The sequence below is a fragment of the Pleurodeles waltl genome, chromosome 8, assembly GCF_031143425.1.
Source record: "Pleurodeles waltl isolate 20211129_DDA chromosome 8, aPleWal1.hap1.20221129, whole genome shotgun sequence".
In the NCBI taxonomy this organism is placed as follows: domain Eukaryota; kingdom Metazoa; phylum Chordata; class Amphibia; order Caudata; family Salamandridae; genus Pleurodeles; species Pleurodeles waltl.
Genome location: NC_090447.1, coordinates 1305862332 through 1305890241, shown reverse-complemented (window position 1 = coordinate 1305890241; position 27910 = coordinate 1305862332). Strand labels below are relative to the sequence as shown.

The 27910-nt window shown below is 45.4% G+C and overlaps 1 protein-coding gene across 3 annotated transcripts in view; it reads left to right on the top strand.

The window, feature by feature from the left end:
• Positions 1 to 27910, top strand: part of ZMYM2 (zinc finger MYM-type containing 2) — an 851515-nt gene that overhangs the window by 576927 nt on the left and 246678 nt on the right. For 2 of the 3 annotated variants that reach the window (XM_069202285.1, XM_069202287.1), the window contains exon 17: positions 12013 to 12122. In XM_069202285.1, the coding sequence (XP_069058386.1) occupies positions 12013 to 12122 (110 nt within the window). The remainder of the gene's footprint in view (positions 1 to 12012; positions 12123 to 27910) is intronic. The other variant, XM_069202286.1, reaches the window with a different exon arrangement.

Sequence of the window (27910 nt, the reverse complement as noted above, 5' to 3'; positions counted from 1 at the left end):
GGGTGCAGAGTCTTTTCCAGGCATCGGGATCTGGGAGTCAGGCAGTCGCAGTCAGGGGGAGCCTCGGGATTCCCTCTGCAGGCGTCGCTATGGGGGCTCAGGGGGGGCAACTCTGGTTACTCACAGTCTCGTAGTCGCCGGGGAGTCCTCCCTGAAGTGTTGTTTCTCCACAAGTCGAGCCGGGGGCGTTGGGTGCAGAGTAGCAAGTCTCACGCTTCCGGCGGGAAACGCAGTTGTCTTGAAGCTTTGAAACAAAGTTGCAGTCTTGGGTGAACAGAGCCGCTGTCCTCGGGAGTTTCTTGGTCCTTCTAGAGCAGGGCAGTCCTCTGAGGATTCAGAGGTCGCTGGTCCCTGGGGAAAGCATCGCTGGAGCAGTGTCTTTTCGAAGTGGGGAGACAGGCCGGTGGAGCTGGGGCCAAAGCAGTTGGTGTCTCCGTCTTCTCTGCAGGGTTTTTCAGCTCAGCAGTCCTCTTCTTCTTAGGTTGCAGGAATCTGAGTTCCTAGGTTCAGGGGAGCCCCTAAATACAGAATTTAGGGGGGTGTTTAGGTCAGGGAGGGCAGTAGCCAATGGCTACTAGCCCTGAGGGTGGCTACACCCTCTTTGTGCCTCCTCCCAAGGGGAGGGGGTCACATTCCTATCCCTATTGGGGGGATCCTCCATCTGCAAGATGGAGGATTCCTAAAAGTCAGTCACTTCATCTCAGGTTGCCTTAGGGGCTGTCCTGACTGGTCAGTGACTCCTCCTTGTTTTTCTCATCTCCTCAGGCCTTGCTGCCAAAAGTGGGGCCGTGGCCAGAGGGGGCGGGCAACTCCACTAGCTGGAATGCCCTGTGGTGCTGTAACAAAGGGGGTGAGCCTTTGAGGCTCACCGCCAGGTGTTACAGCTCCTGCAAGGGGGAGGTGATAAGCATCTCCACCCAGTGCAGGCTTTGTTACTAGCCACAGAGTGACAAAGGCACTCTCCCCATGTGGCCAGCAACATGTCTCGAGTGTGGCAGCCTACACGGGTAGTTGGTTAAGGTTTCAGGGGGCACCTCTAAGGTGCCCTCTGGGGTGTATTCTACAATAAAATGTACACTGGCATCAGTGTGCATTTATTGTGCTGAGAAGTTTGATACCAAACTTCCCAGTTTTCAGTGTAGCCATTATAGTGCTGTGGAGTTCGTGTTTGACAGACTCCCAGACCATATACTCTTATGGCTACCCTGCACTTACAATGTCTAAGGTTTGGCTTAGACACTGTAGGGGCACAGTGCTCATGCACTGGTGCCCTCACCTATGGTATAGTGCACCCTGCCTTAGTGCTGTAAGGCCTGCTAGAGGGGTGACGTATCTATACTGCATAGGCAGTGTGAGGCTGGCATGGCACCCTGAGGGGAGTGCCATGTCGACTTACTCGTTTTGTCCTCACTAGCACACACAAGCTGGCAAGCAGTGTGTCTGTGCTGAGTGAGGGGTCCCCAGGGTGCCATAAGTTATGCTGCATCCCTTAGAGACCTTCCCTGGCATCAGGGCCCTTGATACCAGGGGTACCAGTTACAAGGGACTTACCTGGATGCCAGAGTGTGCCAATTGTGTAAACAAAAGTACAGGTTAGGGAAAGAACACTGGTGCTGGGGCCTGGTTAGCAGGCCTCAGTACACTTTCAAATCAAAACATAGCATCAGCAAAGGCAAAAAGTCAGGGGGTGACCATGCCAAGGAGGCATTTCCTTACAACATTAAACAACTAATATGCACAGTGGTGAAACACAAAGTCAGTGGTCAAACATACTTATTTTCACTACACCCTCTTCCCTCCATTCCTGCAGCTTACGACCGACTGACAGAGGATCATTTGCCCTAGCCTGCTAGAAAGTTAAAACTCTTGGCCATGTGAGCCATAGAGAGGGTTTCAGTACCAGAAGTAGGCTGTGCTTACTACTCCGGCTACTTCCTGGTCCCTAAAAGGATAAGTGTTTTTGCCTTATTCTGGATCTTCAAACCCTCAAGTTGGCTCAGGTCTTGTCTGCCCTGGACCCCGAAGACTGGATGGTAGCATTGGACTTGCAGGATGCCTATTTTCACATCCCTGTCCTGCCTGCAGACGTTACTTGCGGTTTATGGTAGTCCACAAGCACTTTCAGTTTACTGAGTTCCTCTTCGTCCTTACCAGCGTCCTTCGGGTGCTAATCAAGATGATGATGGTGGTGGTCTCAGCTCATCTGTGCAAATCAGGGGTTTAGTCTTCCCCTATCTCGACAACTTGCTTTTGAAAGCGAGCTCACCCCAGGCTTTTGTCACCCATCTCCAGACTATGGCGGTCCTGCATTTACTGAGGTTCACTATAAACATACAGAAGTCACACCTGACTCTCTCTCAGACGCTTCCTTTCATTGAAGCTGTCCGGGACACAGTGCAGTTTTGAGTTTATCCTCCCGAGTGGGAACTCCAGGATATGCATGCTATGATACCGATGTTTCAGCCTCTATCCTGGGTTTTGATGAGAATGCCTGAGGCTGCTTGGCTTCATGCCCTCCTGCTTGTGACACGTCAGATGGTATATGTGGGCTCTACATTGGGACCTGAATTTCCATTAGGGCAGCATCAGGGGAATCTCTGTCATGGTCCAGATCTCAGAGGGAACTGCAAAGGGCCTGCAGTGGTGGCTAACAAACCGTGACTGGGTCAGAGGCAGATCCCTCTCCCTTCCCCAACCAGATCTCAAAGTAGTGACAGATGTGCCACTCCTCAGATGGGGCGGCCACCTTGGTGAGGTGGATATCAGAAGACTCTGGTCTCCAGCGGAATCCAGACTCTACATAGACATGCTGGAGCTCTGTGCGATCTGACTGGCATTGAAAGTCTTTGTACCCTCTATTAAGGAAAGGCTTGTGGTTCACTGACAACATGACTGCCATGTGGTACTGCAGCAAACAGGGTGGGGTGGGATCGTGGACTCTCTGTCAAGTTGCCCTGATCCTCTGGACATGTCTGGAATAGCGGGGCATATCCCTGGTGGTTTCACAACTAGCAGGTTCACTGTAGGCTAGAGCAGATGAACTGAGCCATTGACGCCTAGCGGATCAGTAGTGTGCCCGGAGGTGGCGCAAGTTCTCTTTCAGCAGTGGGGGAGAGCCTTGGTTAGATCTGTTCAACTCAGCCGAGAACACGCAATGTTAGTTTTGCGCGCTGGAGTTTCCAAGGTGGGTCTAGCTCGGAGACTGTTTTTGTCTCGGGTGGAGCTCAGGCTTCCTGTACTCCATTCCTTCCATAACACTCCTGCCCAGAGTTCTCAATAAGTTTAAGAACGACCGGACCTAAGTTATCTGTGTGACTCCGGACTGAGCAAAGAAAGTCTGGTATCCTGAGCTACTGAACATGAATGTTGATCCTCTGATCCGGCTGCCCCTTCTGGAGTATCTTCTGTCCCAGCAGTAAGGGAGGGTTCTCCAGCCAATATCTCACATTCTCTGCCTTCTTGCTTGGAGATTGAGTGGCAGCAGTTGACAGCTTTCGACCTTCCGCCAGATGTCTGCCGTGTTATGCTGGCAGCCAGGCCTCACTCCACCAAAACGGTATATGCCTGCTGGTGAAAGCAATTTGTATCATATTGTACAGAAAAGTCTATTTATCACCTTTCTGATATATTTTTTTTCTCCCCCTTACCCTTGCCAAGAAGGCCCTGCTTTGCACACTCTGCAGGGTTATCATTCTGCTCTGTCTGCCTTCTTGGCTGCTACCTGACTGTTGGAAGCTGGCTCTTTAAATAGTGAACCAAAATAAGGTACGCTGTGCAGAGTCCAAGCAATTCCCAGAGGTATCACAGAGGCATAAATGACATCCCAAATGCTGTCTTTTTTGGGTAGTGTGGTTGAGCAGTTAGGCATATCAGGGGGTAGTGGTAAGCATCTAAGGCTGTGGTTCCCAACTTTTTGACTTCTGTGGACCCCCACTTTATCATCGCTGGAGCCTGGGTACCCTCTACTGAGTCATTACTGAAAGCTGGGGACCTAATCTGTTAATATTACGTAATTTTCTAAGCAGTCACAGACCCCCTGAGGAGGCTTTTCGCAGACCCCCATGGCTCCATGGACCACCCACAGGTTGGGAACCACTGATCTAAGGTGCACACTCAATAAAGAAATCAGACACAAATTTATAAAAATAACACATACTTTTATATAAACTTTGATACCAAGACCACCGGAATCAGGTGAGTTATTTTTGAGTTGTGATTTTTTTTTTTTTATAGTTTTCAAAAGTTGAGACAGTGCAAATTTTGGAGCGGTATTGTTATCCTATGTAGGAAAAACATATACTGCATACTGGTACTTAGCAACAACTTACAAGACCCAGTCTTAGGGAATTAAGGTAAGAACAGGGCAGGGTCCAAAGCAGCACAAACAGGTCACTTCACACTGGGGCATCTGGGTGCAGAGGTGCAGAGGTGCTTCAGCGCTGGGTGCACAATGTTATACTGTGGGGGAAAAACATGTACTGCTTGCAGGCACTTAGCGACGACCTATAGGACTGTTGTTCTGGGTTTAAGATAAGTATGGGACAAGGTCGAAAGCAGCACTAACAGCTTACTTTGTGAGGCACTGAGGCGTCTGGGTGTAGAGGTGCTTTTCAGCCTCAGGTGCCCAATGTTATCCTAAGGGGGAAAATCAGACAATGCGTACAGGCACTCAGCAACGGTTTACAGGACTGTTGTTCTGTACATGAAATGAGTACGGGCAAAGTCCTAGGCCACACCTCAGGGAGTTCTACTGCGTCCGGGTGCAGAGGTGTGTTACGCCATCAGGTGTCCCATTCAAGTCTATGGGGGTCAGTCCGGTTACAAAGTCACTGAAGGGGTGGACTGAAAGGACAGCCCAAGGTAGCCCACAGAGGGGCTCGACACCAAAGGTCCTCGGTGTAGGAAGCTGGCTCTGTATATACTATACCAAAATGAAGTATAGGGTGCACAGAGTCCAGGGGTTCCCCAGAGGCTAAAGTAGATAATACTAGTGCTCTCTTTTGTGGTAGTGTGACGAGCAGTTAGGTTTAAAAGAGGGTAGTGCAAAGCATTTATTGTACACACACAGTCAAGAAAAGATTTTGGGATCACCTTGTCACACAGCCTGCAATGGCAGTCTGCATAAGGTTGGTACTGGGTCTCTCAGAATGGCACAAGTTGTGCTGAAGCTCTGAGGGGCCCTCTTCAGTTCCCATGCTCCAGGTACCAGGGCTACCGTTTACTAGGGACTTAAGTGGGGCTGAAGGGCCTGGTCACTTGAGGAGCAAGTGACTAAGTGTCTTGTTTTAGGGAAGGAACCCTGGCACTGGGGACCTGGTTAGCAGAAACCCAGTGCACTTAAGTCCCATATTGTAGATAGATTTCTAAAGGACCTTGTACATATGTTTTCCCCTTTTCCTTTTATTATTCCTCAGTGGGACCTAAATTTGGTCCTCACATTTTTTTATGTCCGCTCCTTTCGAGCCCCTCCACAATTGTCTCCTCTAGCTGCTCATGATTTAAACAATTTCAGGCTTTATCTTCCATGACTCCATTCTTCACAGTTTCTCCGGACAAACTGGTGCTTCATACGAGGGCCTCTTTTTTGCTGAAAGTGGTAACCCCATTTCATGTGGGCCAACCTGTCACCTTGCCCTCGTTTTACGCTCCTCCACATCCCTCTAAGGAGTGTCTTCACCATCCGGATCCCAAGGAGAACATTGTTGTTCTAACGTGATCGAACAAAAGAGGTCTGTGTTGATGAGCAACTCTTCGTGGGGGTATTTTGGAGCGAACAAAGGTCGGGTGGAGCAGAATTGGAACATCTCTCAATGGGTCATTCTCTGCACCAAAATATTCTACTTACTGGTGAAAAAGCAGCCTCATGAAGGCTTACAGGCTCATTCCACCAAAGTTAAAGCTGTGACCACTGCATTAACACATGAAGTCCCAGTCCTGGACATCTGCAAGGCAGCAATGTGACCTTCCCTGCACTAGGCTTGGGCAGAGTTCGTGGAGTTCTGATATGCGGAACTCCGCAAGGTGCCTAAAAAATTTCCACAGCAATACGTGGAGTTCCACGGGCTGCAGAGTTTGGGTAAGGTGTGCTGTTTGCAATGATTTTCAGCGCAGAAGTGTCTCCTGCACTGTAAAATATGTGCAGACGTCATCACATTGAGCACCAGAGGGTTCTAACTTCTTTTTGCCGCTCTAGCAGATTTTCTATTCAAGCGTCAGCTTCCTCAACGCAAGGTGCCGCTTTCTCATTGCGTGCGGTCGCTGCCTACCCTGACTGCTTCTGTTCAGAAATCTCACTCGCCAACTTAGCGACTTCTCTCGCTGGCACTCACCAACTTAAGATTGGCGAGCGAGAGGAAAAACTCTGCTTCGCGTCACTTCTTGGAGTTTTTTGGAACTCCGTGCGGAGTGGGGCAAGCTCTGCCAGCTGAGCGGAACTCTTCGCCCACCCCTACCCTGCACACGTTTACCAAGCACTAGTCTGGACAGTCAGGTCTAAAATAACAGCATTTCTCCTGGTCGGTCCTGCGGGACTTCTTACTTTTTGTCCACATGCCCACCACCCGGGATGGTATTGCTTGGGTATCTATTCAACGGTAAGGAATCTGCGGCTAAAAGTCTCTTTCAGATGAACAAGTTACTTGTAGTATGCTGGGATCTGGTTGTAGTACCCCCACTTGTTTTTTGCATGGGGTCAGTATGTTTTGAACTGTAGTTCCCTGAAATCCTGCTAACCAGAACCCCTGTGATGTGCTCTTTCCCTAAATTTAGTTGCTGGTAATATTTTACACCCACATTTGGCATACTGGTACACCTATCTAAGTCCCTACGGTAGGAAGCTGGCCTGGTGTGTGGTGGGTACCTATAGTACTTACACCTTATACCAGGTCCAGGTATGCCCTCTTAGTGAGGTGTAGGCAGTGTCTAGAAGCAAGGCTCTCTAGAGGTAGCTGTGGATGACCAGCCAAGGCTTATCTAGGAGACATGCAAAGCTCATGCAATACCACTTTAGACACATAACACTTACACATGTGAAAGAAAACACTCAGTTGTACAAAAGTAAAGATACTTTATTTTTGGAACAAATCACCACAAAATAATAGACAGGTAACCCACACTTAGGAGGTAAATACACTAAATATATACACTAGCAATCAGAAATAGGCATAGAAAAGGTTAGAAAACAGTGCAAATAACAATAACCAATAGTGACTCTAGGGGAACACAAACCATATACAAAAAAAATGAATGCGAACAAGGTACCCCCCACCTAGGTAAACAAAATGTGTAGAGGGGAGCTGGGAGTACTAGAAAACCACAGTGGTAAGTAACCCATTACCCCTCAGCGACTAGGAATGCAGGAGTATAACTGGATTTTCCCCATACCACCCAAGAGGAGGAAAAGAAGAAAAAGACACCCAGAGAAGACTGCAAGAAAACCAGCAGTGGATTTCTGAAGAGAGAAGACCTGTGGAGAGAGGGGACCAAGTCCAAGAGTCACAGTGGAGTCCAGGAGGAGTGGGAGGTACCACCCACCAAGCTGTGGATGCAGGAGTTGGTCGACTGTAATGAAGAACAGGTCAGCACTGCAGCCCTGGAGCCGGAGAAGAGTTCCTGATGGATGCAGAAGAGATCCCAAGCTGGAAGCAAGATTGCAGACGGGTGTCGGTGCAGGATTTACATCAACAAGCCTTGGCAAAGGCAAACTTGCGGTTATTGGAAAAGAGCTGCTGCAGGCGATCAGCAAGGCCCAGAAGGACTCAACCCAGGAAGGGGAGTCACAGCGGACCCTCTGTGTTGCAGAGAGTCCACAGGAGCAGAGCCTGTACCCACCGGAGTTGCAGAATAGCCCTACACAGCACTACAGAAGAGGATCCCGCGCCGCAGGAGAACCACGCAGGAGGCTGTGCTTAGCAGGATATAGTGCTGGGTGGTAGAGCTACAATTTGCCTGACGATTCCTTGGAGGAGATGCAAACAAGCCTTCGCAGCTGCAAGAGACAGTGCACGGGGGTACTGTCCTACGTGGGAAGGCAAAGGCTTACCTCCACCAAAGTTGGACAGCTGGCAGAGGGGACCAAGAGGACTACTCTGGACCACCACCTGTGATGCATGATCTGCCCAGCTCAGCAAGAGAGGGGATCCACGCAGCCGGTCGTCGCTTGCTGTAGGTGCCTGCAGTTGCTGGGGCGTGAATCCTTCACTCAAAGGAGATACATTTTTCTTCTTATGTAGGCTGAAGAGTTGCAGTCTTCTGAGAATAAACAGCTGGGGAAATGTTACAAAGCTGGCAGGAGACGTGGGAACAAAGTTGCAGAAGAGGCTTCTTCGTTGTAGCAGCGTTTGATGGTTCCTGGAGGGTCCAGTCATGGTTCAAGTCGCCAGAAGTCGAAGCAGAGGTTGCAGAGGAGTCCTGCTGGAATTTTCCAAGCCGAATCCAAGAGAGAGACCCTAAATACCCCTGAAAGGGATTGGTCACCTAACCAGGTAAGGTAAGATGCTCTGAGTTCTCTGCGAACCTTGGAAAAAAGATAGCAGAACCCAGGGAACATCTGGGAGGAGCTCTGGGCACCACCCCTGGGGTGGTGGTGGTGGACAGGGAAGTGGTCACTCCTCTTTCTATTGTCCAGTTTTGCACCAGAGCAGGGACTGGGGGTCCCTGAACCGGTGTGGACTGGTTTATGCATGGAGGGCAACAATGTGCCCTTCAGAGCAAACCAGTGGCTTGGGGAGGCTACTCCTCCCAAGCCAGTCACACCTATTTCCAAAGGGAGAGGGTGTTACCTCCCTCTCCCAAAGGAAATCCTTTGTCCTGGTTTCCTGGGCTTGATCAGATCAAGCAGCAGGATGGCAGAAACCTGTCTGAGGGGTGTCAGCAGCTGGGCTACCCAGAAAACCCTGTAAGACAGGTGGTAGCAATGCTGGCCGTCCTCTAAGGAGCCCCCAGAGTGCATGGAATCATACTTCCAATACTTGCAACAGTATTGCGGTATGATTCCAACATGTTTGATACCAAACATGCCCAGTTCCGAGTTACCATTATGTAGCTGGACATAGGTAGTGACCTATGTCCAGTATAGGCGTAAAATGGCGTCCCTGCACTCAAAATGTCCAGGGAAATGGATCTGGAGTTTGTGAGGACACCTCTGCTAGTGCAGGGGTGCCACCGGACATAGCACCACTTTCGGCAGCAAGTCCAGTGGGAAAACTAGAGAAAACAGGGAGGAGTGACTACTCCAGCCAGGGCAACCCCTATGAGGAGTACTTGCGGTAAAATCTTCTGGAGAACTCTAAGGTTAAGGAGTCTGTGGCTAGCTATTGTGTCTACCAGATAATGAGTTACCGGAGGTAAGTAAAATTGTTCTTCCTTATCGAAACGCTCATACTATCTCTAAACCGGTGTGTATACCTAGCGATCCTCCAAAGCATTCTTGAGCAAAGGAGGGAGGCTTTTTGAGAGCTAGCTACTTCGAAGGCAATGATCACATGAGTTGAAGAAAAAAATACATATACCCCTCACACGTTTCCAGCTTCATGAAGGGGAAGGCAGCTGCAGACTCAGTCACTGCAGCCATCAATGGGGCCTGCACCTGGTGGCCACCCAGTGGAAAATTGCCAACTCCAATGCAGTCCTCAGCTACTATGGTCGACAGCAATGACAGGAAATGGAGCATATCATGCAGCACCTTCCTGTGAAGAACAAGTAGGAGGCAAACAAAATTGTTTAGCAGGGGAAAACCATCGGCAACATCAGCCTCAAGTCAGGCCATGATGCAACTGACATGGCCAGCAGGTAATATGCACCGGAAACAACCCTGAAGAGCCACATCTGAATTCAAGCCTCTAGGTTTATCCACAAAGTAAATGCCTCATGCATCACCATGCGCTTCACGTGTGATACGCTCTTCGGGCTGGCGGTGGGCGAGGCCCTAGAGTAAATAAAAACAGCAAAGGCAATGAGGAATTTCACTTAAGATGATCTTTCAAAAGATGGGCCATAACAACCATGAGGCCCCAGGCAAGGAAACGTTTCAGCTCTGAATCCACAACCATCGTTTAGCCAGCAATCAACCCCACGAGGTGCACCTTCACAATAGCAGTACCCTCCATTACAGTCCTTTCCTGAGAGTTGCATGGGAAAAGGACAAGCCCCAAGGATTTCGGTTCCAGTGGCAAATAACTGTTGTCATATGCACCTCCAGCACATAACACCAGCATCAGGCAAGTTAGAGGGATTCTTCAATGAAAAAAGGTCAGTCACCTGTGTTAAATGAATATTGAATATAATATACAGGGATATTGCATCGAGTTGCTCAAACACCCACAATACCTTAAAGAGCAAAGAGGCACTCCAGAGATAAGTCATTCCACCTACAGCAGTAATTAGTAGCGCTCATACAACAGCAAGTAATAGAGTCCCCAAGAGCGAACTCAAGAAAGGCTCTACTCGGGTTACTTCTTCGTACCAAAGCCAGTCCAGTCCTTAAGGCTAATATTAGACCTCAGACAGCTAAACAAGTGCATGAGCCCTTAACGTTTCTAGATGAATATAACAGGAGATCATACCTTCTAAAAAGAGGTGACTACATTGCACTGTAGATCTAAAGAATGCATACCTGCACATAGCAATACATTACAGCCACAAGAACTATTTTGTGTTCATCATAGACGAGACACATTATGAATTCAGTGTTACATTTTGGCACAAAGTCTGCACATATGGTTTTCACAAAATGCTTGGCTGCTGTAGTTACACACCTAAGGACAAAGGAGATACATGTTTACCTATACTTGGATGATTGGCTGCTAAATGCTAGCTCACAACACCCAGGTGCTAAAACACTTGTTCACAGGTACAAGTTATTTTTGTCGCAGCCCCCACAAGGAGACCGATACCCCTACAAGATCACTGCAAAATTTGCGCTTCAAAACTAAAAGAATACTTATGTGTAAGAGTTGTTTTGCAGCTTGAAGAATTTCCTGGGTTCACATGTGACCCTCCCTATTCTCCCTGGAAAATAAAGGGGAAAAGCAAGCAACAGCAGAAGAGGCAACACTCACAGAAAAAAGTTCAAAACTGTGCAGGTCATAAAGGGGAAAAAAATAGAAAATGTCTACCATGCACATTAACTTCCGGGGCACACGTCTAATGTCACAGGGGAAAAGACATACCTCCAAATAGTGGTGAACAGCTGCTCCAACAAGCAAAAACATAGAGAGAACAGACACAACGCTGAACCCATTTACTAGATGGCAGAATAGTGCAAAGCATGTGAATCCTGAAAATTCTTCAAGCTGCAGAACTACTCTTACAGGTAAATAACAATCACCCTTTTATAAAGTGCCTTATTACATTTCACTATTTTTAAGAGGCAGCACATACAGACACCTATGTTCTGATACAGGAAGGGATACCGGATAGCTAAAGGGGGAGGTTTTATTTTGATACATTGTGGGGGTTTTCAAGCATTAGTGCGCCAACTTTGCACATGCATGGTTAAGAATCGAAAATCTTTTAAACAAATTGCAGTATTTCAAAGCCAGCACCTAAGTTGGTGGTGAGCGTGCAGTATGGAGTCTACAATACGGCAAACCTAAAATTGAATGTTACAGGTACGTGCTATTTTCTTTGGCCTAGATCACACCGATGCATGCATCGATATTTCTGTTTTGCATAAGAGTGGATAAGTGTATGTGGCAGCAGTAAAGATGCAGAGACTTGGTGTTTCAGATCATCCGTCCAGGCTAATGCCTGTTCTGATATGTTGTTGTGAATCTCTTAAGATGATTATAGTGTCCATCATTACAGTAATTAAGGTAGTTGTTACTCTGATGTTTAATGTGGCTATTCCTGTGCAGTAAATAGGTGGTCAAGTTTACTTGCCTTAAAATCGAAAGCACCCATAGGGATTTATTCTACCAAATGCATGTTTGTCTGTGATATGAGACTACTATTTACATTTTTGGGAAGTTACAAATGAACTATGAATAATAAATATTTCCTATTTACATTTAGATGATATTTTTTTAGCTGCTGAAGAACTTGATACTGAAAACGATTTTTTGTTGCCCCCTGTTTTTGGTGAAGAATACGAGGAGCAGCCAAGGCCCCGATCGAAAAGAAAGGTATGATTATTTGTGCAGAGATTGTGCAATTATGGCCTTTTAAATTTAAACTGACCTTTTAATAAGATGCTGCTACTTTGTCTTGCAAACTGTCTCAAACTATTTGTGTGTCCTATCTTCCATGCACCTTAGATCTCCACTAAAATTGACCAGTCCCTTCAGCAATTACATTGAGCATTACTTGGAGCAGTGGTGCAAATTGCTTAAAACAAATAAGCATTGATAAAGCCACAGATTAGTGAAAAGATGTGATGGAGGCATGTGTGGCTGTAGTCACACATACTTTGCATACGCCTGCCATCTAGTGTTGGGTCCGGATGTGTGCAAGCTGCTTTTCTTCGATTGTCTTTTGATTCACAAGGTAGTGACTCCTCCTTCTCAGCGATACTGCACATTGTCATAGACTCCATTGTTAGATTGTTTTCTTTCCACTGTTGGGTTTGGACGGGTGTGCTAACCATTACGGTACCCTTTTGACTCATGCTTTACCCTCATCGGTATTGTTTTCGATCGCGTTTTCTCACTTTGCACCCTCGACCGTAGCTCTTTAGGTCCTCGCCCTTATCAGTCTTCCCTAGTTTCTCCAGAGAATGCCCTGCTGGTGATGGAAAGGACACCCTTTAGGTTCTGCCCTCTCTGTCGTGCGAAATATACCCAAACAGACTTGCATTACATAGGTAACCTGTGTTTGTCCTCGGAACACAGAGAGGCATATTACTAGGCTTGTAGATCTTTCCGTTCAAAGAAGACTTTACGTGACCGACGGACAGGTCGTCTCAAAATGCAGAGGAGAAGAGTTGAAGACACTCCCGACATCTTCGGCTATGAAGACACTGGTGAAGAGGAAGAACACCCAGAGGCATCTACTGCAGAGGAAGAGGGGTTCTCTCCCGACAGCATTTCTAACTCTAATCTCAAAGTCGACCTGGAGATGCCAGAAGTTATGCCGGCTCAACAGTCCATGAATATGGTTACCACTCTGCCTCCATCCCATGTCAAACACTAAAAAAAAGAAGAGACGCGTTCCCCTCTGATCAAGAAGCCATTGGTCCACCACTGTCATCTGGCCATGGCACTGAGTAACCTTTTTGGAGGAACCGCCCTCAAGCTCGGCCCAGAAACATCAGCTTAAGCCATTGCCATTGGGCACCTTGGCGTCAAGCTGACCGTTGGTGTAGAGTTGACCGTCATCACCCCCCATTACCTCCGACTGGAACTTCAGTATGAAACTTAAACATGGCTCGAATCAGAAAGCTTCAAAGGCGGCTCTAAAACATGATTCTAGCAAGACAGTCGAGCCTATCCATCACAAACTGCAGGGGAAGTTGGATCAGAACCTGATACATATCAGGCCGTGTCCTCGCAAAGCCTTCAGACACCATTCCTCCACCACCCAAAAGACCGTTTTCTTTCCAGGAGGCTCTCGACTGTCCCACACCATGGAAACAAATGAAGTCCTTTGGCTTTTCCACCACCCTCAACACCATCACCTCCACAACTCATACCACCATCACATTCATTGTCTTCTCCACACTCCCTTGGAGATCCCCTAGGTATTTCTCCTCTGGGATCTCCCCAATCTTATGCAGGTGGCTACGGTGCAGGGCATGGCACTTTTGGGACACCACCACACACTGACCATTAGGATGTGTATGATGTAGACGTTCCAGGTAACCCAGACTCAGACTACTGACCAGCTTCTCCCTCCCCTCCTGATGATTCCTCAGCTTGCGGTAGGACTGCCACATTTCATGATGTGCCACTCTGCAAAAAACCTCAGGAGGATTATTTCCTCGCTGGGGATTACAGCTGCTCATAAGCAAGCCAATTTGCAAGCTAGTAGAGAAGCCTGCCGCCCAATTAATTTTTTTTATAAAATGAAGCACTGAATAGGGTTGCAGCACAATCCACCAATCATTGGCGCATTGCCAACTCAGTGGGTCTGCTTGCTCGATACGACCGCATACACTGGCCTCAGATGGAGGACCTCCTCCAATATCTCCCAGACAAGCATAGAAAGCTCAGATGGCAAGCTAATATCAAACACCTCCAAGTGCTGTGTGTTGGATACTGCTGATATGGGAGCTAGAGGTATCAACACTAGCATCCTGCTTAGATATGCTACACATAGGTACTTATTTCTGGTTTCAAACCAGAGATTCAACAAAGTCTGCTTAACGTCCCGTTTGACAGGGAGCATCTCTTTGATCCCCAAGTTGACCAGATCTCTAGAGAAAATTAAAAAGACACTGAGACGGCGAAATCAATCTGGGCCCTTCAAACATCTATTCCCTGTGCCTCTTTTGCTGCTCTAGTTTTCGTGGAGGCTCCAAAACCACCTCTTCTGGTGCCTCCACTTCATGCCAACGCAGCCAGAGTTAACCCTCTTCTCCAAGAGGTTACTTTAGAGGCTCATAGAGGGACAGTAATGCCAAGGGTAGAGGGAAGTGTGCTTCCCCACTAAACAGTGACTTCCCTCTCCTCCCCCCCCCCCGACCATACAACACCTGTCGGGGGTCAATTACTAGATTTTCTACCCACATGGCAAATAATAACATCAGTCCAGTAGGTGTTGGACATTATCCAGCATAATTATTTTCTGAAGCTCACTGCCACACCTCCCAGCATTCCACCTCACACTCACCGGCTATCATTGAAACATCGAGAATTGCTCAAACAGGAAGTCCAAGCTGTTCTTCTCAAAAGAGCTATAGAACCTGTCCCGTTTCAACACCAAGGTCAAGGGGTATACTCTCTATACATCATAATTGCCAAAAAGGATGGTTCCTTGCGGCCAATCCTAGATTTAAGACCACTAAACAAATACATTCTGTCAAAGCACTTCCACATGGTTACCTTACAAGATGTGATTTCACTCCTTCAATAAAGCAACTTTGTTTATACTAGACCTAAAAGACGCATATTTTCACAGACCAATACACCCAGCCCATCGCAAATACCTCTAGTTTGTGGTGAGCAGGTAACATTATCATTTCAAAGTCCTTCCCTTCGGGGTGACTACTGCACCTCGATATTTACCAAGTGTCTGGAAGTAGGGAGGCCCATCTAGGCAGACAAAATATATACTTGTTTCCTTACTTGGAAGATTGGCTTATTAAAGCTAACAGTCTCCAGCAGTGTCAACAGTACACTCCGATTACAATAGATCTGCTTCACAATTTGGGATTCACCATCAGCGTTACCAAGACTCACTTAAAACCGTAGTATTTACAGCCCATCTAGGAGCTGCAAGAGTTCAGAATTTCCAAAAGCTATTAGCTCAATTTCAAACAAATCAGCAGGTAACAGTGACAACAGTCATGCGCCTCTTTGGGATGATGGCCTCCCGTATCGCCATAGCATCCTATGCCTGACTACACAGGCGTTTATTACAGAAATGTCTAGCTCGCCAACAGTCTCAATCACAGGGTCAGTTAGAGGATCTAGCGTTGATAGACTGCCAAACTCATCACTCTCTACAATGGGGGAATAGCAGCAACATGTTGAAGAGGTGGCCTTTTCTCGACCCTGTTTCCCGCATAACTCTCATAACTAGCGCATCACTCACTGGATGGGGGTGCACATCTGAAAGTCCTCACACTAGACAGCACTTGAGACATCAAACACCGGAGTCTCCATATCAACTTCCTTGAGCTTTAAGCTGTTCACGTAGCCTTGCAAGCTTTCCTTCCTCACCTCATTCACAAGGTTGTCCTAGTCCCATCAGAAAAATTGACAGCCATGTGCTATCTACAAAAACAGAGGGAGACAGTCTCTGCAACTATCAGAACTATCACAGACCATTTGGGGATGGCCATTACATCACAACATCTATCTTCTAGCAGAATATCACCCTGGCATGGACAACGATTTTGCTGACCTGCTCAGCGGGAGGCAGCAACTCGTCCACAAGTGGGAACTCAACCCACAAGTCCTCCTCTCATACTTCTAAAAAGGCGGGTTCCATCAAATAGACCTTTTCGCAACCTCAGAAAACGTAAAATGTCCAAACTTCATCCTCAGGTTGCCAGACCTACTATCCAAGGGCAACACATTATGAATGGGTTGGTCAGGGATATTTGCCTCCGCTTTTCCTCCACTCCCTATCCTTGCATTTCTGGTTCGGAAGTTCAGCCAAAGATCTCTCACAATGATCCTATTAGGACCCACCTGGGTTTTTCAACCCTGTTTTCACAACACCACTAGACCTCTCTGTAGATACCCTCAAGAAACTCCCCAACAGGCCTGATCTTCACACTCAGAACCATGGAGAAATCGGACATCAAGATCCCAAGGCTCTCAGCGATTTGGCTCCTGAGGTCATAGAGTTTGGTTATTTTTTATCTGCCACCTGATTGTATGAACATTCGTCTAGAAGCTGATAGACCTACCACTAGAGCTTGCTTTGTTGCATATTGGAAAAGGTTTGACCCTTTCAAAGCCAATGTACAAGACATTGCCTGCTACTTGCGTCACTTACAAAAAGCTGGGTTGGCGCTCACATCCATAAGATTACATCTTGCTGCAATGGCGGCCTTTCTACAGGATAGGCAACATGTCTCTTTATTCAAAATACCAGTCATCAAAGCCTTCATGGAAGAGCTCGAAAGAGTTATTCCACCACGCGTTCCAGCTGCTCCCTCTGGGAACCTTAACATTGTTCTTACACAACTTATAGGCCCTTCATTTGAACCCACTACACGCATCCCCCCTTCAGTTTTCTTGGAAAGTTGCATTTTTAGTCTCTATCACCTCACTTAGACGTGTTAGTGAGCTCCAGGATTTAACCTTGGAAGAACCTTTCTTCCAGCTAGGTTGGTTCTCCGCACCCAACCCTACATTTACCCTTAAAGTGGTTTTCTGTTTTCATCTCAGTCAATCAATAACAGTTTTTTTGCACAACCAGATTCAGTTAGAAAAAGAGCTCTCAACACATTTGATGTAAAAAAAATTAAAAATAAATAAAAAAAAAAAGCCCTTATGTTCTTCATTGATAGAAAAACTAAGCTACTATTTCTTGCTTTCCCACCTGCACAACAAGGGCACCTTACATCCAAATGAGGCATAACCAGAAGGCTAGTTAAGTGCATTTGAACATGTTATACTGAAGTCAAAAGAACTTTATTTACACCTCCTAGAGCACACTCTACTAGGAAAAAAGAGCATCCGTGGTTTACCTAGGAAACATTCCAATAGCTGACATATTTAAGGCAGATGCATGGTCCACACCACACACTTTCACAAACCATTATGTGGATGTTTTAGCATGCCAACAATCTATTGTAAGCCAGGCAGTGCTATGTACACCTTTTCAAAATGCAACCCTCACGGATTAGCCACTTCATCTGAAGGGAACTGCTTTACAGTCTTTGCAAAGCATGTGTATCTGCAGCCACACATGCCTCGAACAGAATATGTTACTTACCCTGTAAGCATCTGTTCGTGGCATTTAGTGCTGTAGATTCACATGCGCCTGGCCTCTTCCTTAGACACCTGTGGCCCTTGCAGTGTTTCACTCTTTTTCACATGGACATCTCATTACTTACACTTATTCTACACTCCATTCTCACCCACCTGCAGGAAAATAGTGGAGTCAATGCCCATGCGCAGGATCACCTAAAAGGAATAGTCAGTCTACCTTGTGAGTCAAAAGAGTTCTTTGAAGAAAAACAACCTACACACATCGGGACCCAACACTAGATGGGAGGAGTAGTCAAAACATGTGAATCTACAGCACAACCTACCACGAACAGATGCGCAAAAAGGAAGTAACATATTCCTTACTAAGCTTCACTAACCCAAGCAACCAGTCAGATGCAGGTAGTATTAGCACATGTTCCACTTATGCACATACAGACTGCAACAGTGCACGAGTCTTTTACTCACAAAGAAGAAGGGACAGCACCAACAACTGCAGTGGAAGCTTTACCATGCAGACTCGCATCCCTCTTTGTCTGCATGAGCAGCAGCAGTGTAGGATTCCTTTCTCCTATCACATCTCCTCGGAATGGGATAACAGTTCGACAATGCCATGGGCACAATAAGATAAACGTTGCAGAGGGCGAGATCTAAGCAGTAGAAATGTGAGGTTAATTAACATTGCACTGTTCACACAGCTCTGGTAAGGCTATTTTTTGTCCTCCAGTTCTGAAGGCATTATCTTGTCTTTTCCATTTGCTTGGGTATAATGTCTAGTTCTGAAGACATCAGGTGCATTTTTAAGTTCCTGGTTTCATCTGAGACACTTGCACTTCTGGGGGCCTTTTTTAGAATGTTCTGTCATATACGGAGGATTTATCGGAAATATTGTATTCATTTTTGAAGCCCTTATCTGGTGCAATGTCAAGAGCTCAAAGCCTTAGCACAAGTATTTTATCCAGTTTTAAGCATTTCACCTTCCCATTAGTGGCTAGTTCTGAAGCCACTAATGTGTCCATTTCCAGGGACATTATCTAGAGTATTGTTGGTTTTTTAAATCTGGAGCTTTCTGTCCAGGTCCTGAGGCCTCACACGCTGTATTATTTAGTACTTCTGGCTATCTTCCTCAAGTTTTGTCCATTTGTGGAGGTCACAGCTCAAGTATTGCTTCAAAGTGTGTTTTAGTTTAGATGAATGAGTTTGTGCAATGAATGATGAATTGGCAGTGGATGGGAGTTTGGTTGGCGGGCGGGTTGCTTGCATCGATAAATGGATGAGTGGGTTAGGGTTGTGTGGATGGATGTATATTACATAAGTGGATAAATGAGTGAGAGGATAAAGTGTTATAGATGGTTGAATGTTTCTGTGACTGTGTTTTGGACAGTTACAGGCAAAACAGTGCAGCATATAATTGGTAATAACCTCAATGCCTGACAGCTCTTACTTTTACAGCTCAAAGGACTTAGTCTACACATAAGTAAACCTTTTAACGCTAGAAATAAATGTTTTTCAAACTAAAGGAGTCAACAATAGGGTTGCTTCTGGACCTCTCTGTACGTTATGGTCCAATACTAAAGTCTGCTAATTTAAAGTCTTTGCTGAAGTTACTTCAGTGCCAAAATCAGCAGTCCTGTTTTCATGATTTTGAGGATACCGAGGCATGCGCTCAGGAATATGATCTTTGCATCTCACTCAAAAGAGAAATAGTTCCCAGGAGTCACCCCAGTAAACTTGTCATCAAAGGAACAGAAGAGTGCATCATTTCTGGTAGGTTACTCTCCATTTTAGAGGTGTCTCATGTGTGTCTCTAGTAGGTGACTTGTCTGCTCATCAGTGTCCATAGGTCAGTGATCTCACTTGATAATGTCCAAGTTCAACAGCCACTGGTATCCTTGTTTGGGACAGTGGCGGAATAGGGTTGTAGTTCATGCTGCATATCCCTTATTTTGACATAGTTTCTGGTAGGAAATTTCTTGTGCCGGTGCATTCAAAGTCTATGCTAGGGACTCCAATAGACACTGGATTACTTTCCATTTCGGATTAGTAATATCTATGAACTGTACGTCCAAGGAAAGAAACTCCAATGCCTCTGAAATCCGGTAGACAACTCCCAGATTCAGGACAGAAGCCCATCTAGGAGTCAGAGTCAGACCGATTAGCTAAAGTGGTCAGTGTATGCTTCACAGGTGTATCCAAAGGGCCAAGGGTGAAGCAGGATCATCTGTCTCTATAGATGAAGGCTATGAAGCCTCTTCTGGAACCAGATGTCTTCATGCTGAGTGTTGCTAATTCAGGCAGCAGGTTATGCGCGACCTTCAACACTGTGGTAAGCTTGGTTCATTATGGCTGTGCCAAGTAGGTCCTTCATACAGCTGTGCTTTGGGGGGCTGTGAAGAAGGAAAGGGCACACCACGTCTTCAACAAGCCAGTAGGTGTAAAAAAAATAAAAAATAGTCTGTCTTAGGCCCAGTGAGGCAGCATCCCCTCTACATCATCTTAGTTTTTTTTCAGTTGCATTAATTTGTATGTCCTCATCAGTTATCAATCCAAGTGCTGCCCAGTGAGGTGTCCCGTAGCCCTTTAAATCTTTGAGTCAAGCAGGGAACTTAACAGTATAACTCTGGATTGAGAACCTCCTATTCAGGTGATGTAGCTCTGCTGCCCCTCCTGAGACTTGTTTGGGCTAGCAAAGGTAGATTTGATTATAACTCTAGGTAGGAGGCCATTTAATTATTTTCCCAGGAAATCTATCCAGGAATAGGTGGAAGGGTTATTTTCACTACAGGAGCAGAATTGTGCTACATCAAAAGGGGACTGCCTAGCTTTCTCCTTCACCCACTGAGGTGTCTGATTTCAGGGAGTGGAGAAGGAGAAGTGTACATTCAGTCCAGCTGAAAAGGGAATCTTCATCTTAAAAAAACAGATCCCATTTGACTCAATTGCTCACCCTTCCTACCACACCTGGGAAAACCACACAATTTAATGGTCTTCCATGTAGGCCCCTAATATCATGAAGGCAAATGATTCCCAGTCATAGGCGTCCAAGAGACTTGGCCAGAGTCAAGTTAGTAATCGCCATCTTCACCCCCCCCCAAAGGGTGCATATAAAAATGCTGGTACCCCATACTAGAATTATGCCACCACTTTTGTACGTCCATCGGTATCCTTGGTGGATGGGAACACTAAGTGCCATAATAAGAAGGCCTGCACTTTGGTGCCCCCACAACATTAGAGCTTGGTTCCGCTTATTTATAGCTGTAAAATGGGAATACATTATATACGTGGTTTTTGGGTTCACTGGGCAAAAACACAGGGCTATTCTGAAAAACTTACATAGGCATGATTCGCAGCTTCATGAAAACATGCTGAGGACAGGACTTTCATCCCACCATGTTGTGTGAAAGGCAGTGGATAGCTATCTGGACTGGATTAATTTTTCTCAAGACAGATGTACAATGTTTTTATGTGAAAGAAAATTAAGGGATGAATGGCTCCTTAATTGTGTAAAAGTGAATGGTAAGCTGGGTAGCTGAAAACTTGGATGGCTATATGAATAGTGAGAATTATCATGCATAGATGGAAGCGTGCAGACACCTGCCAAATGGAGCAGAGGTGATAAACAACAGAGCATGAAGAGCAGGGGCAATATTTCTGTTGTTACATAGTGAAGAGTGCGGGTATCTTCGTTAATTAAGGAGGCTGTGGCTGTTGGGCAAGGGTGCATCAGTGCTAGACTTGCTGCAGGGAGTACGAAACCCTAGGAGCCGAGGGAAGGTGCACCATCCAACACAGAGACTTTTTTTAACAAGCAGATTGTGCTTTATTTTCTAGGTCTGACCTATGATAATCCTCAGCCCGCCTGCTTATACTCTTTAATTGCACAGTTCACACCTGTGTCGCATACAATAGGCCTCAAAGACTGTGCCCTAAAATCATGCATACTCTATATTCCTGCGTCTTAAAGCACTGTGTATCTTTAGGTAGCAGTCATCATATCCCTCAGCTTAAACTCTCTGCTTTTATTTCACACAGGGCTATTGTTTGCCTTCAGCTCCAGAGTTATGGTACCATTCCAAGCACCTGCTTTTCATGCATTTTGTATGTGTGCTGCATGCTCCAGGATCCAGAACTCAAGCAACTATTTCTGCTACTTTTTTCCTTATGGTTGTGGTCAGACCAGTGACCTTGAAGACCTTTGGTTTACATCATCTTAGGTTATGCATACTCCAAATATTATTTTCCAACCCCCATCAGAGCAGTGTATAGCCACTACTCTGGAGCTGTTCATCTTTAAGTTTACAAGAGTCATTATAAAAGCAATACAATTTTCACTTGTTTCCTTAACACAAGGAAATAAAACGCAAGTTCAGGCTAGATATTTTCCCTCTGCCAAACGCTGGTCTACTTTCAGGCTCGTAATAAGACTGTTTCCAACATCAGATGAATTGCTCCTGTTATTGCAGATCTTAGCATTCATACCTTCCATTTCCCTTCAGTGAATGATTTCCAGATGAATTACTTGATCCAAAATAACTAAAATTCAAATGATGTAGTATGTGCTCCCCCTTTCACCCAACGCCCCGGCTAGATCAGCCACCTCAGCCATTTGCTGTGACTTCAGATGACAGCAGCGATTGCATGGTACCACATGGAACCTGAAGCTCTTAAGACCGCACCTGCTGTATTAGTGTAAACATCTACATTAATTACTACTAACATGACTGTTGAAGGCATATGTAGCTACAGATACACATGCTTTGCATAAGTCTGCCATCTAGTGTTGGGCTCAGAGCGTTACAAGTTGTTTTTCTTCTAAGAAGTTTTTTGAGTCACAAGATCGAGTGACTCCTCCTCCTGGTCATAGCACACATGGGCATAGACTCCTTTGTTAGATTGTTTTCTTTACGCCATTGCGTTCAGACGTGTTTCCTTTCACTCTGGTAGATCTCGGTTCGGTACTATCTGAACTTTTCTCTACTTTTCTAAAAATGTTAGTATATTTCTCGATCGTGTTTTCTAACTTAAATTCGATCCGATTGTTATTGTCAGGGCTGATTAAACGCCCTTTTCGGGTGACTGTGCCTTTCTTGGGCCTACTTCGAATGGTGGTTGTCGAACAATGTCAGGCTGATGGAACGGACTCTGTTTTGCTTTTGTGCAATATCTGTCTGTCTCCGGATACTAGAGAAGAAATCTGTGCAGCATGTCAGTCCTTCCGTTCCAAGAAACTCTTAGGGATCGAAGAGCATGTCGGTTGGAGATGGCGTCCAAGTCGTCGGAACAAACACTTCACATCTTCGGAGAAGAACACGCTCAAGAAGAGATGGCTCATCAGACTGCAGTTTACATCGCAGACTCTGATTCAGATTGAGATTCTGATGGTGACACATTCCATCCCAGTGGCGCAGTACGTGAATACATCTACCTCTTCCCATCCACAAAAAGTAAAAAGGACTTCAGCACAGGTCTTTGGTCCCCCACTGCTTGCTGGCCATGCTTGGACCTGAAAAACACAGTTGGATGACCAGCCCTCGGGTTCCGCACCGAAACTGAAGACCAAAGTGCATTCGGCACCGACCAAACAGCACGCCATACCTGTTTTGGGATCGAGCTGAAAATCAGAGACTTCCACCTCAGAGCCGAAATAACCAACATCGATTTCAGAGCCAACATTATCGATCCGACTAAACCATTCAGTTTCCAAACTTTCAGAGCTGAAACCTGTGGGTGGAAGATTTGCTCCAACTACTGAGGAGTCTTCTGAAAAAGGCCTATATTGGAAGTAATGGATGCTAAGATGCTAAACAACGTAAAATCCAAATACAGAAGGACACAGCAAGAATTATTGCCTCTATTCCTCCTACAACAAAGAGAACATTGACTTTCCAAAAGACTATAGAAGCTTGGCCTCCACCTACCAACACAAGGAGCAACCAAAGGCAGTACATCAGCCTTCACCGCCACATTTTCCTTTACCTCCTGCTTCACCACCACCTTCACCTAGACAGTTTTCCCCACAGTCCCCTATAACAACACATGGGGATGATTTAGATGATACTCATCAGGATATAGATCCATGGGACTTATTTGATTCAGATCCCATATCCTCTAATAATCCTGATTTATAACCTGCTAGGCCATCTCCACCTGAAGACACCACTGCCTACAATCAGGTGGTAGCTAGGGCAGCTGCATATCACAACGTGCAGTTGCATACAGATCCCATTGAGCATGGCTTCTTATTTAATACGTTAACATCCACACACAAAGAGTACCAATGCCTACCAATGCTCCCAGGCATGCTTAAACATGCAGAGGCATTGAGGGCATTTTCAAAGTGCCAGTGAAGTCTATAGTTATCACACCAAGGTTAGACAAAAAGTATAAACCTGCACCTTCAGCTTCACGTTTTATTAGAGCTCATTTGCCACCGGACTCTATAGTCAGTGCAGCAAGAAAAAGGACAAATAGTCCATCGGGGATGCTCCTCGCCCAGATAAAGAAAGACATAAATTTGATGCAGCAGGGAAGAGAATGGCAACTCATGCTGCAAATCACTGGAGAATTGACAACTTCCAGGCTCTTTTAGCCAGGCACTATAGAGCCCATTGGGTTGAAATGGAGGAGTTCCTTCAACATCTTCCACCGGAACACCAAAAAAGGGCACAGATGGTAGTTGCAGAGGGACAGGCTACAGAGCATACATCTCCTGTGGAAGGAAGACCGGAAACATTTTACCAACAGTGGCACAACATTACAATGGATACTATCAATTATCCAACATGGTTATTGCCTAGAACTCATCTCTACTCCACCAAACATTCTCCCTCGCTCGCACAGACTTTCTCTGGAGCAGCTAAATTTATTAAAACAAGAGGTGCAATCACTTCTAATCAAAGGTGCCATAGAAATGGTACCCATATCCCCACAAGGGTCAGGAGTATATTCCCTATACTTCCTCATACCAAAGAAGGATGGTATTCTCAGACCCCTCAATCAGTACATTATGTCAGAGCATTTCCACATGGTCACTCTACAGGACATCATTCCCCTGCTATGGAAACAAGACTACATAACAACATTAGAGTTAAAAGATGCTTACTTCCACATTCCCATACCTCCAGCACATCGCATATTTCTAAGATTTGTGATAGCAGGCAAGCACCACCAGTTTAAAGTACTACCATTTGGAGTAACACCAGCACCAAGGGTATTCACAAAATGCCTAGCAGTGGTTGCAGCATACCTCAGAATGCACCATATACATGCCTTCCCCTATCTGGACGACTGGCTCATAAAAGCCAGCACCATTCAAACCTGTCAACGGTACACACAGTGGACATCCTACACAACCCAGGATTCACAATCAATTACCAAAAATCTCATCTGCAACCAGCACAAATACAACCGTATCTGGGAGCAATTCCGAACACTCAATCACCATTAGCATACCCAAACCCACTGAGAATTCAAGCTTTCCAAAATCTCATATCTCAACTACAATACAGTCACATTTACACAGCAAGGTGTAAATCATTAAACTGTTGGGAATGATGGCATCATGCAATGCACGTATAGACATGAGACTGCTACAACAGTGTCTCTCGCACCAATGGTCACAGGCACAGGGTCAACTTTACAATCTAGTGTTGTTGGACCGCCAAACTTACAACTCTCTGCAATGGTGGAATCACACCAACTTTTCAAAAGGGGGGCCATTTCCAGACCCTGTGCCACAGACCATAATCACAACCGATGCATCAATGATAGGTTGGGGAGCCCATCTCAACAACCTTACCATACAAGGGGAATGGGACTTAATTCAACAAACTTATCACATAAACAACTTGCAATTGCTAGCAGTGTTCCTAGCACTCAAAACATTCCAGCCACAGATCACACACAAAACAGTGTTAATAAGGACAGACAACATGACAACAATGTATTATCTGAAAAAAACAGAGGGGGGGACACACTCATCTCAACTGTCCCTTCTAGCACAGACAATTTGGAAATGGGCAATTCACAATCGCATTCAACTACTAGCAGAGTTTATCCCAAGGATAAATAACCAGCTAGTGGACCTCTTAAGCAGGACGCTTCAACATATACACGAATGGGAAATTCACCCACAAGTGATTCAACAGTACTTTCACATGTGGGGAACACCACACATAAATCTCTTCTCAACAAGCAAAAACACAAAATGCCCAAACTTCACGTCCAGGTACCCACACCCGTGATCCAAGGGCAATGCTCTATGGACCAATTAGTCAGGGATATTTGCTTATGCTTCCCCCCCCCCCCCCCCCCACTAATTCCATTCCTGGTCAGCAAGATCCATCACACCTCCATCACTATGATACTCATAGCTCCCACGTGGGCATGTCAACACTGGTACACAACACTGTTGGATCTATCTGTAGTACCACATCACAAGCTCCCAAACAGACCAGACCTATTGACTCAAAACAAAGGTCAGATCAGGCGTCCAAATCCTAGTATGCTCAACCTAGCGATTTGGCTCATGAAGTCATAGAGTTTGGATATCTACAGCTTCCATCAGAATGTATAGACATTCTAAAAGAAGCACATAAACCTACAACTAGACAGTGCTATGCAGCAAAATGGAAATGTTTTGTATATTACTGTCAACCCAAAAATATGTATCCACTTAAAGCATCAGTAAAGGATATTGTTTGTTTGCTTTACTTACAAAAAGCTAATCTTGCATTTTCATCTATTAAAATATATTTAACAGCAATATCAGCCTACCTCCAAAACAGACGGCATACTTCTCTGTTTAGAATTCCTGTCATAAAAGCTTTAATGGAATGCCTTAAAAGAGTTATTCCACCTAGAGCTCCACCAGCTCCTGTCTGGAATCCTAACATTGTGCTCACAAGGCTTATGGGCCCACCCTTTGAACCCATGCATTCTTGCACTCTTCAATTTCTCCTATGGAAAGTTGCTTTCCTAGTAGCAATTACTTCCTTAAGGAGAGTTAGTGAAATTCAATCATTCCCTTTAGAAGATTTTTTCCAAATTCACAAACACAAAATAGTACTTAGAACAAATCCAAAATTCCTACCCAAAGTGGTTTCACCATTTCACATCAATCAGTCAGTGGAATTGCCAGTCTTCTTTCCACAGCCGGATTCAGTTTCTGAAAGAGTTCTTCACACTCTTGATGTCAAAAGAGCTCTCGTGTATTATATAGACAGAACAAAAGATTTCAGAAAATCTAAAGAACTTTTTTGTGGCTTTTCAGCAGCCTCATAAGGGTAATCCTATTTCAAAACAGGGATTAGCTAGATGGATAGTAAAGTGTATTCAAACGTGCTATCTTAAAGCTAAAAGGCAACTATTAGTAACTCCTAAAGCACATTCTACTAGAACGAAAGGTGCTTCAATGGCATTCTTAGGAAATATACCAAAGGCAGACATATGCAAAGCAGCTACATGGTCCACACCACACACATTTACTAAACACTACTGTGTGGATGTGCTATCTCGCCAACAAGCAAATGTTGGTCAAGCAGTGCTTAAACACTATTTCAAACTACTCCAACTCCTACAGGCTAGCCACCGCTTATTTTAGGAGGGGGCTGCTTTTCAGTCTATGCAAAGCATGTGTATCTGCAGCTACACATGCCATTGAATGGAAAATGTCACTTACCTAGTATACATCTGTTTGTGGCATGTAGTGCTGAAGATTCACCTGCACCTTCCCTTCTTCATGAAAGCCTGTAGCCATTGTAGTACTTTCTTTTTTAAAATATGTATATGCATTGCATGGACTTCTTCTTTTCTTACTATATATGTACATATACATTTCTTCACGCCTCACTTCACCATCCTGCAGTAAAACAGTATAACAAAGGACTCGATGCCCATGCGCACTAGCACCAAGAGGAGGAGTTACTTGATCGCGTAGCTAGAAAAAGCTTCATTGAAGAAAAACAACTTGTAACACTCCGAGCCCAACCCTAGATGGTGGACTCAAGCAAAGCATGTGAATCTGCAGCACTACATAGCACAAAGAGATGTCTACTGGGTAAGTAACCTTTTCCATAGCTTGGAGCATTTTATTCTAAGAAAATCAAATGAAAATGCGTTGTCTACATTTGCTACCTTGTATGAAACAAAGAATCCTCCCAATTCTACCTACCTTTGTAAAGAGAGAATTATCTGGTTTCTAACTTTTTCCTCCACTGTACGCATTTGTTCGACATCACCCAGATTTCCGAAATGCCAGTTTCCGATGAGGAGCAAAGATCTTGACACTGAAGTTCCTTCAACAGAAAGAAATAAAGAATACAAGTTGGCAGAATTATTGAACCTTCCAGTGACTTCTGTGGACCCCCCAC